Below are 13832 nucleotides of genomic sequence, written 5' to 3'. Positions count from 1 at the left end.
CACTACACAAATGCCAACCTTGAAACTGAACAAAAAATATTACACAATAGAGGCCAGGCAGTTCACTTTACCACTTATGGATGCTCCCAAAAATTATTTTGCGTGTGGTACATTCTAAAGCAAGCAGGCACACACAGCCCAGGGTTAGAAGGACACTCGGGGCAGTACATACGAGACTCCTTCCGCATACCTCTTCGCCAACAGACTCTACAACTCCTACTGGGAAAGTCTTTTGAGGGTGTGGGAGGAATGTGATCAGGAAAGTCGCGATCTTTCAATCTAGCAACATCCTCCACCACTCTAACTCTAGGAACACTTGCCTGTTCCACTAAAACAAGGCTGCCTATTACAGACTCCTGAAACTTAACAAAAGTCATCTTGACTCAGGACGAGAATCCTGGAACACAACAAAGGCATTAAAGTTTGCCAAGTAGAAAAGATGGATAGCCAACTTCTTGTACCAAATGTAAGCCTTACGAAGAGCAGCGTAAGGTTCCAACCTCTGATCTACTCTGTAAACCCCACCCATGTGCCTATTATAGTCTAAAATGCACACAGGTTTGCGTGCTTAAGCAACCTGACCCCAAACAGTCACCGGTGCAGTGCTTTCATCATGGATGGTAGTCAGCATGTAGACATCTCTCCTGTCTAAAAACTTCACAGCTAGAAGCTCCTCGCAACGCACTGCACTGTCCCCTTACAAGCTTTTGACAAACAAGTTATTTTGAGAAACCTTTACGGTTACAGCGGATTGTGCCACAAGCAACAGTGTCCACTTTGGCCAATTCCCTGAACAACCGCACACCAGTGTAGAAGTTATCTATATATAAATGGTGGCCTTTGTTAAAAAATCCTCTACCAAGTTCCCACACAATTTTCTCAGTTACTCCAAAAGTGGACGGATAACCTGGGGGATTAATCCTGGATTCCTTACCGGTGTACACCCTGAAATTAGAGGCATATCCACTCCCACTGTCACACAGCATATACAGCTTAATTCCATAGTGTGCCCTCTTACTAGGAATGTATTGCCTAAAAACCAAGCGGCCCTTGAACAATACCAAAGACTCATCAACTGCAATTTCTTTCCCTGGAGCATAGATCTCAGAAAATCGATCAACAAAGTGATTAATGAATCTTAAAAAGATGGTCACAATCAGGGTGATCTCGTGGCAAAGCTAAACCATTATCGACAAATGCATCATCCGAAGCAGAAGCCAATACCTACCATGACTCATGACTGCTGGAAATATAGCAGTTGCCATCAAGGGACTAGTAGACCAATATGAAGCCATTGATGGCTTCCTTTGCAAGCCCATCAAAAAAGCTAAACCCAAGAAAAAATCTTACAAATTAATTAGGCCCATAAGAAAGCGAATCTTGCCCAAGGGGTTGCTTCCATTTAAAATTTAAAACACCCCCTGGTCTCTAGTGGGGTTTTCTGCCCTGGCAGAAAGGCCAAGTAAACAAACCGATCTGCCCCCGGGGGGAGCAGAATACACTTTTTTTAAAATATGGCCCCTTGCCCAAGGGGTCGCTTCCAATTAAAAAAAAAAACAATTCTCTGGCTCTAGTGGGCTTTTCTGCCCCCCTTCACCCCGGAGCCAGAAACGCCAAAGAATCTGGCTATCCGTCCCACGGGGGGCAGAATATAATTTTGAAATAAATTTGGCCCCTGGAAGAGCCCCTTGCCCAAGGGGTTGCTTCCATTAAAAAAAAAAAATTCCCTGGTGTCTAGTGGGGTTTTCTGCCCCCCCTGGGGGCAGAAAGACCAAATTAAAAAAAGCAATATAGGGGCATGGAAGCGACCCTTGCCCAAGGGGTCAAATAACAAATCCCTGGCTCTAGTGGGCTTTTCTGCCCCCCCCCTGGGTCCATAATCGGCCAAAAAACAGCCGGGGCAGAAAAGTCTGATTTAAAATGTGCCCCCTAGGAAGCGACCCTAGTCTAAGGGGTCGCTTCCTTTTCACAGAAAAAGACATCCCTGGTGTCAAGTGGGGGCATTCCTGGTGCACGATTGCGATGCTGTTTCCTCTCCCTCCCCGATGCCTCAAGGCAACAAGAAATGCCCCCCCCCCGGCCCCACCGGAAGCCCAAACTTACCTCTTCTCAATGGACGCGCTGGAAATAAATAGTTTCCAGAGTGTCCAGCGCTTCCTGATGACGTCGGTAAAGCGTGGTGGGGTCGGGGGTGGCAGCGGAAACTCTTCCGCTGCCATCCCTGTTTGTTGGGGCAAGATTGATGCCCCATGGGGGAGCGCCAGCGCTCCCCCCAGGGGCTGTGCTCATGACGGAGCGGTTCCGCCATCAGCACAGCCCAACTGATGCTCATGACGGAACTGCTCCGTCATGAGCATTGAAGGAGCTAAAAACAGCATACTTCATAATCCAATTGTTTATAAGTGGGATAAAGACAACGTGATCAAAGATTATGTCAACAGATCACCTGATATTATATGATACTTTAAATAGAATAGTTGCAATTATGAAAAACATTTTAGGATAAAGTTACAACTGCATCAAAATGAGTGACAGCATGCTTGACAGAGGTAAGTGTTTCATTCGTTTGATCCACCAAGTCAGGAAGAATAATTTCCCCAATGTGTATACCATGCTGAGAGACAAAGACATCGTGATATCAAGTCAACCTCAGAAGAATGAAATTCTGATGGGTCCCATTGGGAAGTCACCCTGCGACCGCACAAATAATCACAGGAAGTGGATGCATCAGTTTTCAGAGCGAGGAGTGAATGACCCCTCGATTAACAAGGCAGCCGCTGTGGTGGTGCTCCTCTGTGCTACGCCTTTGGAATGGTCTACATTTTTTCTGGTTTTACTGGGTGAAAAGTAAAAAAAATAGCAAAGGAGCACCTTAAACCGTACAGACTGGAAGTAAGAGGAACATGCAGTATAGTATTGTATTGCACTATTTTATTAGCACTTACTACCTCGATGTGGGGTGCTGAAGCGCTTGCCTACATGAGCAGCATGCTGCATGGTGTAGGGTATGTGGCTGGGAGCATGTTGTCTTTGAACCTAGGTGGGAAGCGTTTCCATGCCGTGAGTGATGACCACTGAGGTGTGGTTATCGTGTTAGGTGGCGCAGTGCCTAGCATTGTGTTGGATGATGATGTGTGAAACACATACAAGCAGTTTTATGGTCTTCAGTATGTGCGTACCTTTGTACAGCTCTGCAGTAGTTCTGCAATGGGGTGTCTGTAAGTGGCTTTATGGGAGAAGTTGCACACACTGATGGTGCTTTGACTGAAATCAGTGCATGAAAAGTATTGATACAGACTGTGTTGAGAAGGAAAATTCCTCTGCATGGTAATGGATGTGCACCCCTGACCTGAGATCCCAACTGTACTTATGTCTGGATCCCTAATGCTGATTTTTATTGTCAGAGGTGAAGACGGATCATGTGTGTGTACCATGACATAGGCCTGTCTCAGGGATTGCGTTCTTGTTGGACCGTGAAGGGCGCTCAAAGAGCTACCCTCAATGTCATGGAAGGCTACTGCCTTCAAAAGGAGCTAAGCAGCACAAATGCGATAGTGGTATTGTACTGTGTAGTGATTAGTAAGAGTCAACAGGTCCTTTTCAACCTGTGTCACTGCAGTGTGGCCTACAGGCTCACTCACCCTTCTCTGCATCAAAAAGGTGTGCACTGTGCAGAAGAAGTGTATCTGTGCTGTGTGTATGTGTGCCTGGAGAAGATGCCATAAAGGAACAATGCAGTACTGAGTAGTGCATGCATGGTGAGGCATGGTGTAGGAATGTGCTGGGGGTGAATGTGTCTGAGAGTGGTACTGTACCTGAAGGATGTAGTGCTGTGCAATGCGTGCAGGATATGTGCATGTGTTGGGTGTATGCATACCTGTGAGTGGTACAATACATAAAGGATATGGTGCCAGGCAGTGCATGCATGTTGAATGCTATGGTTGGATGGTCATATGTCTCTAAATGGTACATTACATAGAGGATACAGTACTGGGCAGTGCGTGTATACTGTGTATGAACAATACATGGAGGGCACTGGGTTCCATTTTGGGAGACCGAGACCTGCATGGTGAAACATGCAGGGGTGGTAGAGAAATCCTCCAGACAGGTCTGTGGATTGCTGCATCCTGAAAGCAGGGTGGGACACATATTGGAGAGGAGAGGACCAGGCCTCCCTGTACACTTTAAAGGGTGCTCTTTAATTCAGTGAGATGTTACATGGAAGGAGCCTGGGCACATCTCAAGAAGGAGATGGAGCTGATGAGAGAATCATAAAGAGTGTGGCTGGGAGCCCTGGACTAACTTTTGATGCACATATCACTGTGGCTGACATCCAGGTGTGAACTCTAGTCACTCCCATGGCCTGTGTTGTGGGACTATCAGCTTTGGAGACGTCCATGCTGTGACAGACTGCTTTTCAAGAAGAAGAGGGAGCAAAGGAGTATGCACTTCAAAAGAAGCAGAACCTCAACATAAAACTTCAAAGATGGGTTATAAGAAGGGGATGTTGAATCCTCAAAGACTCATCTACCAAGCATCCAGATGAGCTGTGAGAGGAGGGAAAGCTCATCAAGACTTCTGCTTGTGACTGGGATTAGGAGCCAAGGCCTGATAGCCTCTCTGCTGGGTGAGCTGACATCACCCAAGGAATCCAGGATCTCCTGGTCTGGAGCCTGGAACAACGGCACCTGCCTGCTTGCCAAGGCCAGTGTGCGCTGTGAGGAAGAGGAGAATGTTGGAGGGAGTCATCGAGTGGACTCCCTGTGTGAGGAGTGAGAAGACAGCTACTGCATCGATCGGTCATTATCTGTGTGCAGGACTGAATCAGTGACCACCATATGCCAGGAGAGAACCGCTCTGCAGATAGCCATGGTAAAGACTGCCATGCGGTAAGGGCGGAAGCCTTGTGCAGTAGAGGTGCAGCGATCCTGTATGCAAGAAGAGTCAGCTGTGGTAAAGAATGGCATGGGGGAAGGGCCAAAGCCTTATGCGGTAGCGGTGCAGTGACCTTGTATGCCAGGAGGGGACGCCATGGGGAAAGACTGCCGTGCAGTAAGAGCTGAAACCTTGTGCAGCAATGGTGCGGCAAGCCTGTATTCCAGGAGGGACTGCTGTGGATAACTTTGCCGTGTTGACTGGGCCTGAGCCCATCGACAGTGAGCGACAGTGACCACTAGGTTACCAGGAGCAACAAGGACTGCAACTGGCTCGACCCTGTTGGATGAGTGAGGATACCGTGGGAACACTGTCACCCGAGTGGATATAAGATCAGCATCGTCAAAGCTTTCCCCCTATCGGGAGCGTGTGAACCCACCCTGTAGGAGAAGTGCAGGAAACTTCTGATGGCTGCAGGAGCTCAACTGCGAGGGGGAGAGCCTGCTCCCACCGCATACAGCAGCTGAGTCTGCATGTGAAAGACTCACTTGACTTGGACTGGAGCCGATGCAAGCACCCGCAGACGTGGCGCACTCCAAGACTAAGAATGCTTCTCTACTGCCGGAGTGGGTAAGACCTGATTCAGGCCTGACAGCCCAAGGGGAACTTGCTTCTAAAGTCGAGCGCATGTGCGCTAGAACATTATTGACTTTAAATCAGAGCCATAGTGGACTCTTGAGACTCGTTCTACTTGTGGGGCATACTCTGGATCTTACCAATAGTGATAGTGAATGGGGAATAACCACGATTGCTAACGCGAGGAGTGAGTGGGACAGGGAATCACCAGAGAGACACTAGAGGCCCGACCTCAGGGGAGAATTGTGTAATTGTTTGTAAATGTCATATTCCTTCTGTGTGTGGTTAGCTTAAGAAATAAAATACTTCTCCTTTTGTTATAAAAGTGAGTATTTAGCTGCAGCTGAACGTGTTTTGAGTTGTAAACCTGTGTTCGTACTCTTTATCCACACCTTCCCTCTGAGGGAACCTTGGGCTGCTTGGACCACACAACCCTGAGAGTTAAGTGCAGAGGGGTACTTTGCCTAGTTACTCAGGATCCATAGTAAGTCGGTACCCAGGACATTAGGCGCATAAGGCCTCAATCCCCACGGTTGGGCCCAGTAGCACCCGCGTGCCCCGTGGCCATCTGAAAGGGGTTCTGACAGTCTGGTCACACGTCATGAGGGTCGCCCCGAGGTAGCCTTGGCAGGTTGTGAACTGTGGCACCACACCCATGGGTGTCCGCAGAGGGAGGTAGTGCCCCCCCCCCCCGGATCGCCAGTGCGTCCGGTGTGGGCCCAGTCAGGGCCGGCCCTAGTCCATCATGCTTTTGAAATGGTGCCATTGTTCCAGGTGGCAGCCCCCTTCATTGGGTGGGAAGGGTGTAAGGGTGTGGCTGAGAGGGGTGCAAGGCAGAGGGGAGAAGGGCGCCAGGCAGAGAGGAGAAGGTTGCAAGGTAGAGAGGAGAAGGGTGCAAGGCAGAGAGGAGAAGGGTGCAAGGCGGAGGGGAGAAGGGTGCAAGGCAAAGGGGAGAAGGGTGCAAGGCGGAGGGGGAGAAGGGTGCATGGCAGAGGGGAGAAGGGTGCAAGGCAGGGAGGAGGAGGTTGCAAGGCAGAGAGGAGAAGGGTGCAAGGCAGAGAGGAGAAGGGTGCATGGCGGAGGGGAGAAGGGTGCAAGGCGGAGGGGAGAAAGGTGCAAGGCAGAGGGGAGAAGGGTGCAACGGGGAGGGGAGAAGGGTGCAAGGCGGAGGGGAGAAGGGTGCAAGGCGGAGGGGAGAAGGGTGCAAGGTGGAGGGGAGAAGGGTGCAAGGCAGAGGGGAGAAGGGTGCAACGGGGAGGGGAGAAGAGTGCAACGGGGAGGGGAGAAGGATGCAAGGCAGAGGGGAGAAGGGTGCAAGGCAGAGAGGAGAAGGGTGCAAGGCAGAGGGGAGAAGGGTGCAAGGTAGAGGGGAGAAGGGTGCAAGGCAGAGGGGAGAAGGGTGTACGGTAGAGAAGGGTGCAAGGCTGAGGGGGAGAAGGGTGCAAGGCACAGAAGAGAAGGGTGCAAGGCAGAGTGGAGCAGGGTGCAAGATAGAGAAGGATGCAAGGCGAAGGGTGCAAGCCGGAGGGGAGAAGGGTGCAAGGCAGAGAGGAGAAGGGTGCAAGGTAGAGAAGGGTGCAAGATGGAGGGGAGAAGGGTGCAAGGCAGAGGGGAGAAGGGTGCAATGTAGAGGGGAGAAGGGTGCAAGGCAGAGGGGAGAAGGGTGTAAGGTAGAGAAGGGTGCAAGGCGGAGGGGGAGAAGGGTGCAAGGCAGAGGGGAGAAGGGTGCAAGGTGGAGGGGAGAAGGGTGCAAGGGAGAGGGGAGAAGGGTGCAAGGCGGAGGGAAGAAAGGTGCAAGGCAGTGGGGAGAAGGGTGCAAGGCAGAGAGGAGAAGGGTGCAAGGCAGAGGGGAGAAGGGTGCAAGGCAGATGGGAGAATGGTGCAAGGCAGAGAGGAGAAGGGTGCAAGGTAGAGAAGGGTGCAAGGTGGAGGGGGGAAGGGCGCAAGGCAGAGTGGAGAATGGTGCAACGGGGAGGGGGAAAAGGGTGCAAGGCGGAGGGGAGAAGGGTGCAAGGCAGTGGGGGGAGAAGGGTGCAAGGCAGAGGGGAGAAGGGTCCAAGGCAAAGAGGAGAAGGGTGCAAGGCAGAGTGGAGCAGGGTGCAAGGTAGAGAAGGGTGCAGGGCGGAGGGGAGAAGGGTGCAAGGCAAAGGGGAGGAGGGTGCAAAAGGGAGGGGGAGAAGGGTACAAGGCAGAGGGGAGAAGGGTGGAAGGCAGAGAGGATAAGGGTGCAAGGCAGAGGGGAGAAGGGTGCAAGGCAGAAAGGAGAAGGGTGCAAGGCAGAAAGAAGAAGGGTGCAAGGCAGAGGGAAGAAGGGTGCAAGACAGAGAGGAGAAGGGTACAAGGCAGAGGGGAGAAAGATGCAAGGCAGAGGGGAGAAGGGTGCAAGGCACAGAGGAGAAGGGTGCAAGGCAGAGAGGAGAAGGGTGCAAGGCAGAGAGGAGAAGAGGGCAAGGTAGAGAAGGGTGCAAGGTGGAGGGGGAGAAGGGTACAAGGCGGAGGGGAGAAGGGTGCAAGGCATAGGGGAGAAGGGTGCAAGGCAGAGAGGGGAAGGGTGCAAGGCGGAGGGGAGAAGGGTGCAAGGCAGAGAGGAGAAGGGTGGAAGGTAGAGAAGGGTGCAAGGCGGAGGGGAGAGGGGTGCAAGGCGGAGGGGAGAATGGTGCAAGGCAGAGGGGAGAAGGATGCAACAGGGAGGGGGAGAAGGGTGCAAGGCAGAGGTGAGAAGGGTGCAAGGCAGAGGGGAGAAGGGTGCAAGGCAGAAAGGAGAAGGGTGCAAGGCAGAAAGGAGAAGGGTGCAAGGCAGAAAGGAGAAGGGTGCATGGCAGAGGGAAGAAGGGTGCAAGGCAGAGAGGAGAAGGGTGCAAGGCAGAGGGGAGAAGGTTGCAAGGCAGAGGGGAAAAGGGTGCAAGCAGAGAGGAGAAGGGTGCAAGGCAGAGGGGAGAAGGGTGCAAGGCAGAGAGGAGAAGGGTGCAAGGTAGAGAAGGGTGCAAGGCGGAGAGGGAGAAGGGTGCAAGGCGGAGGGGAGAAGGGTGCAAGGCAGAGGGGAGAAGGGTGCAAGGCAGAGGGGAGAAGGGTGCAAGGCAGAGGGGAGACGGGTGCAAGGCAGAGTGGAGAAGGGTGCAAGGTAGAGAAGGGTGCAAGGCAGAGGGGAGAAGGGTGCAGGGCAGAAACGAGAAGGCTGCAAGGCAGAGGAGAAGGGTGCAATGCATAGGAGAGAAGGTTGCAAGGCAGAGGGGTGAAGGGTGCAAGGCAGAGAGGAGAGGGGTGCAAGGCAGAGGGGAGAAGGGTGCAAGGCAGAGAGGAGAAGGGTGCAAGGTAGAGAATGGTGCAAGGCGGATGGGGAGAAGGGTGCAAGGAAGAGGGGAGAAGGGTGCAAGGCAGAGGGGAGAAGGGTGCAAAGCAGAGAGGAGAAGGGTGCAGGGCAGAGGGGAGAAGGGTGCAAGGCCGAGGGGAGAAAGGGTGCAGGGCAGAGGGTATAAGGGTGCAAGGCAGAGGGGAAAGGGTGCAAGGCAGAGAGGAGAAGGGTGCAAGGCAGAGAGGAGAAGGGTGCAAGGTAGAAAAGGGTGCAAGGCGGAGGTGGAGTAGGGTACAAAGGGGGGAGGGTGCAAATGGTGCAAGGGGGAGGGCGAGAACGGTGCAAAGCAGAGGGGAGAAGGGTGCAAGGAGGATGGTGATGAAGTAAAAAATGTGCCCCCCCCCCCGGAAACATTTCTGCGGACGCCTATGATCACACCTATCCGTAAAGTGCCACAACAAGCTCCCAAATCTACTGGGCAGCTGGCTAAAGGGATTGGCTGAAGCTTAGCCTCGGTGCAAGGTACTCGGTTAAATAAACAAATTACGAACTGTAATATAAAGCATGTTATTACTTTAATTACAAACGTGCATACACAGCCATCCTTGCACTCGTTGTAAAGCACTCGTATCATTCCTTGCGATTGCGCCCATGCTACAGCAGAAAAACTAAATAAACAAAATCCCTGGGGCCGGTTGTCAGCTATGCCAGCTTGACTCCTTCCCCTGGACCTGAGGATGCCTTGAGTTTACAAAACACGCACAGAAAGTGTTACAGTCCACGTCATGCCTATAGACTTGCCTCGCTTCCATGCGTGACTCTTTGGTACGTTGGAGCTTATATACAAGCCCCCTTCCGCCACTTTTGCGTCATTTTTAATATGGGGAAAATGACGCCAAAGTGGCGCAATCTGCCTCGTTGTGTTTCCGGTCTGAAATGAAACCGCCACAAACAAACAAACGGAAGGTCTCAGGCGACGCATCATCGCAGTTTCATCCCCTCTCGGGCTCTGACGTCGTCACGTCACGCCCACCTCCTCGCGGACAGCCACGCTCGCGCGCAAGGTGTGGCAATGAGAAAAGCTCCCGGGACGAATCGGAAACCTTTAAAGATGGACTAATAACGAGAATAAATAGTTATCGATATTAATACAGCGGCGAATTTATAAACAGGGAATGCAGAGAAGATACTCGCAGAGCCGCTACAGCACAAACAAGCTCCGTCTATCAACGCTTGCCATACACAGCGGCAAACAAACCATATAATTCGTCCACATGTATGTTGTCAATAACCAGAAACGTTCACAATGACGTCATGGTGATGTTAAACCTATAGGTTCGCCTTCAGTTGAAGTGTTAATGATTTCTTCTTGGTGCGCGTTCTTTGATTGGCTCAGGTTTCAGACAGGGCTCAAGGTCCCTCCGGGGCGTGCTACTGAAGCTGTCTCTCCCCTCCCCGAGGTTATCAAAGTCCAACCCTCGCACTACCTTGTATAAGAGACGGCTGTCCCTGCAGATCCGTTATAGCAAGGAGCAGAGTGCAGCAAGCCAGACCTGTGACCTCGCACTTGCCACAAGACCGATCTGAATCCACCTGCAAGCGACCCACCAGCTGGGACTGCGTCTGCCAGAGCTGCCCCAGCCAACATCTAACCACCTGGAACCATACCAGCCAACGACATATCATCCAGCATTATACCAGCCAACAACTGACCATCAAGCATTGCACCGGTCAACGCTAGACCACCCAGCCTTGTACTTACCTGCATCAACCAGCAAACGCAGTCCAGTAACTCCCCCTGTGCTAAAGAACCGCCGCCATGTCCATGGGAATGGAGATCGTTGGCATCGCCCTGGCTGTGATGGGCTGGGTGGGGGTCATCGTCTGCTGTGCGCTTCCCATGTGGCGAGTGACTGCTTTCATCGGCACAAGCATTGTCACTGCCCAGACAATATGGGAGGGCATGTGGATGAACTGCGTGGTGCAGAGCACGGGGCAGATGCAGTGCAAGGTCTACGACTCAATGTTGGCCCTACCTCAAGACCTTCAGGCGGCCCGAGCCCTGGTGGTCATCTCCATCGTGCTGGCCGTCCTAGGTCTCATGATCTCCATCGTCGGCGCCAAGTGCACCAACTGCGTTGACGATGAGTCGTCCAAGGCCAAGATCATGATCGTTTCTGGGGTTATGTTCCTCGTGGCTGGAGTCATGGTCCTCATCCCCGTCTCCTGGTCGGCCAACAGTCTTATCCGTGACTTCTACAACCCGCTGGTGGTGGAGTCAATGAAGAGGGAGCTGGGGGCCTCACTCTACATTGGATGGGCAGCATCGGCCCTCCTGTTGATTGGGGGTGCCATGCTCTGTTGTTCCTGCCCCCCCAAGCAAGAGAAATATCCAGCATCACGAGTGGCCTACTCAGCAGCCAAATCTACTGGACCAATCTACGATCGCAAGGACTACGTCTAATCTGTGGCATGACCTACGCCACTCCAGTCATCTGATTTCAATGAACCCTTCAGTCTTGAGAAGGACTATGAGACTTGGCCACCATCATCATTTCACACTAATTGCTCCATTTTGGGGAGTGAGAATTACTTTTAGGGGAGGCTGGGGAGTTAAAGAATGGCTGGATTTTCGATTAGGGAAAATGGATGTGTCCAAGAGGCGCCAATGACTCTGCGGCAGTGCGGCAGTGCCGCAGCGCAGCCTTGTCGTCGCCGGAGATCTTTGTCACCTTTCACAATTGCCTGAAAAGTTGGGACATCGATTGACTTTCTGCCAGTACTTAGGACTTTCTTTAGCAGGGCAACCCCAACCGGACAGAGGCAAAGACTTTCATTAACTTTTCATGAAGGCATTGTCAACCGGTGGAAGAAAGGGAGAACTAAAGTACAAGTGAAGAAGACATCCACCTATGCTGGGGAGTGGTGGAACCGCAACCCGAAGAGCGAGGGCTGCGTACAATGAGACTCACTCTTGAGTAAGGTTCTGTCTAGAGTTGTGTTGATAATTCAGGGAAGGGGGATTATGAAGAGATGCCTCCATAGGCGAGTTGGGCCAGTTGGGATCATTATGTAGCTAATAACCTGCAGTGGTTGTGGGTGGAGAGTATGGTACTGTAAGTTACAAGCAACGCTAACAAGACGGAATCCCGGCAGACGTATTCTAACCTATACCTCATACGTCAGGAGGAATGCAAGGGATGTATGGGACGCCCAGTTAAATAATCCTAGACCCCGACCGACTTGCTGGTAAGACCCCCCATCCTCTGAGGAGATACCATTCTCCACCACTGCCACACCTGCCCCATTTCTTGACTGCCCCTGCCAGAATGGATGGTAGAACCCTGAATGCATACTAGTGGCACCCTGGGATGCTGAATGGTAAGGGGGGAGGGGTATACCTGCTCATTTGTCTTCTTTGCATCCATGTGTTTGTTCTTCCCGCTGTTTGCTCTGCCCCACCCCACCCTCCAAGGACAGGCTCCAGGATGTGGGTTGCAGCATTGCTCCCGGCTGCACCCCACGGACTATCATTCACACAGAGACTGATGGAAGGGCAGGGTTGGGTGGGGGGAGGGAGGGGAGGAGGGGAGGGGAGGGGCGGGCTGCCGGCGGCTCTCTGCCCCCAGGTTCCTTGGCCAGAAATAAGGTTCACCTCCCTTCAGAAGTGCAGCACCTGCAGGTTTCTGTGGCACAAATGTGTGAAAGCTTTGCCACCCTGATCCCCCACCCTGCCCTTGGTTGGCACTGGTGCTACCGTGCTGATGCTTCCAAGGTCTGAACACAGATGCGCCCCTTCGGGAGGGCTCTTTCACAGCAGAGGGTGCAGTGAGAGCGCAGGGTCAAGGGGTGGGACCGAAGTACATGTGGGCAGCCCCGGGAGGGGCAGAGCTGAGACCAGAGGACCACAGAGGGGCAGGAAGCGGGGCATGTATCTGTGTCATTGTCATTTATGAGGGCAGCTTATTGGAGAGATAATTCCACATCGTGTCAGCGCGTTTTTATTGTTTGCCTTTGTAACATTTCATCAAGAATGCTGTTTATCTGTGGTTGAACATAGCGCTATAACGAGGCGGCTTTTTCTGCACAGCCGCTGCGCCCCATTTCTGTTATCTAGGCGCTTTGCTGAGCGCCTCCTGCGCCCCGGTCTCTGGGGCTGCCCTGGCAGGTAAACAGTTAACATGAGCATCACCTGTCTCCAGCAGGCAGATGGCAACACATGGGCTATAAGGGGTCGGCACCTGGAGGGCGTAGAGAAGGGGCGGAGGGGTGGTGCTGGTGAGAAGAGGCCCCACAGGAAACGTTCTTGGCAGCTTAGGAGGGGGTAAGAGAGGCAGCAGGAAAGACGAAGCAAGCTGTAGGCTCGAGTCGTGGGAGACGGAGAAGTGTCACCGAGGGAGGGTGGCGGTGGGGAGGGGGGGACACTGAGCTATGGAGAGATGCCACTGAGAGATGGCCCGAGGTGGAAGGGACTGATGGAGAGAGGGGAATGAGAGATGGAGAGAGGGCTCTTTTCTCTCGAGGGGGTCGTAGCTCTCTCCCTCCTCACCCCACCCTGAACGCTGTGCCTGATGCCCCCAGGACTGACTGGGTCTTTGTCTCCTATATTTTGCTGTTGTAGCGCTTTGTATGTTCCTGGAAGAAAACAAAGCACTGTTGGTTCTTATTGTTTTTTTGACTTACTGTATTTTCGCCCATGCATTTCACAATTGTTGTTGTTTATATTAAGTTAAACTTTTCAATAAAAGTCAATGATTTAAAAAAGACCTTTCTCTTGTCTCAGACTCTTTATGCGTAGGGTAAGGTTGAATTGCATTGGAAGGAGAAAGTAATACCAGCTTTAAGCTGCCGTCGAATTCTATCAGTGATTAACCAAAAGTTTGTATGTACCAAAATGGCCGACATGAACTGGCCCACCCATTGAAAATGCAAGAAGAGCCCTCAGTAAAACAGGAGGAGTGTATGCCACACCGCAAAAAGCTGGAAGGCTGCTGAAAGGGCGAGATTTTGATCGATAACTTATCTCTAT

General features: G+C 52.2%; 1 protein-coding gene across 1 annotated transcript; it reads left to right on the top strand.

The window, feature by feature from the left end:
• The first annotated feature begins 10299 nt into the window (after positions 1–10299).
• On the top strand, positions 10300–13569 carry LOC144822244 (claudin-3-like). Its single transcript, XM_078679510.1, has one exon. It carries the CDS (start codon positions 10623–10625, stop codon positions 11265–11267), a length of 645 nt encoding a protein of 214 aa, XP_078535636.1. The 5' UTR covers positions 10300–10622; the 3' UTR covers positions 11268–13569.
• The last annotated feature ends 263 nt before the right edge of the window (positions 13570–13832 follow it).

The sequence above is a fragment of the Lissotriton helveticus genome, chromosome 3_1, assembly GCF_964261635.1.
Source record: "Lissotriton helveticus chromosome 3_1, aLisHel1.1, whole genome shotgun sequence".
In the NCBI taxonomy this organism is placed as follows: Eukaryota; Metazoa; Chordata; class Amphibia; order Caudata; family Salamandridae; genus Lissotriton; species Lissotriton helveticus.
The sequence above is the reverse complement of the archived record's forward strand: the minus strand, read 5'-3'. Positions and strand labels throughout refer to the sequence as shown.

Bases quoted from the DNA above. Each gene is read 5' to 3' on its own strand.
- LOC144822244 (XM_078679510.1), top strand. From the start codon at position 10,623: ATGTCCATGGGAATGGAGATCGTTGGCATCGCCCTGGCTGTGATGGGC.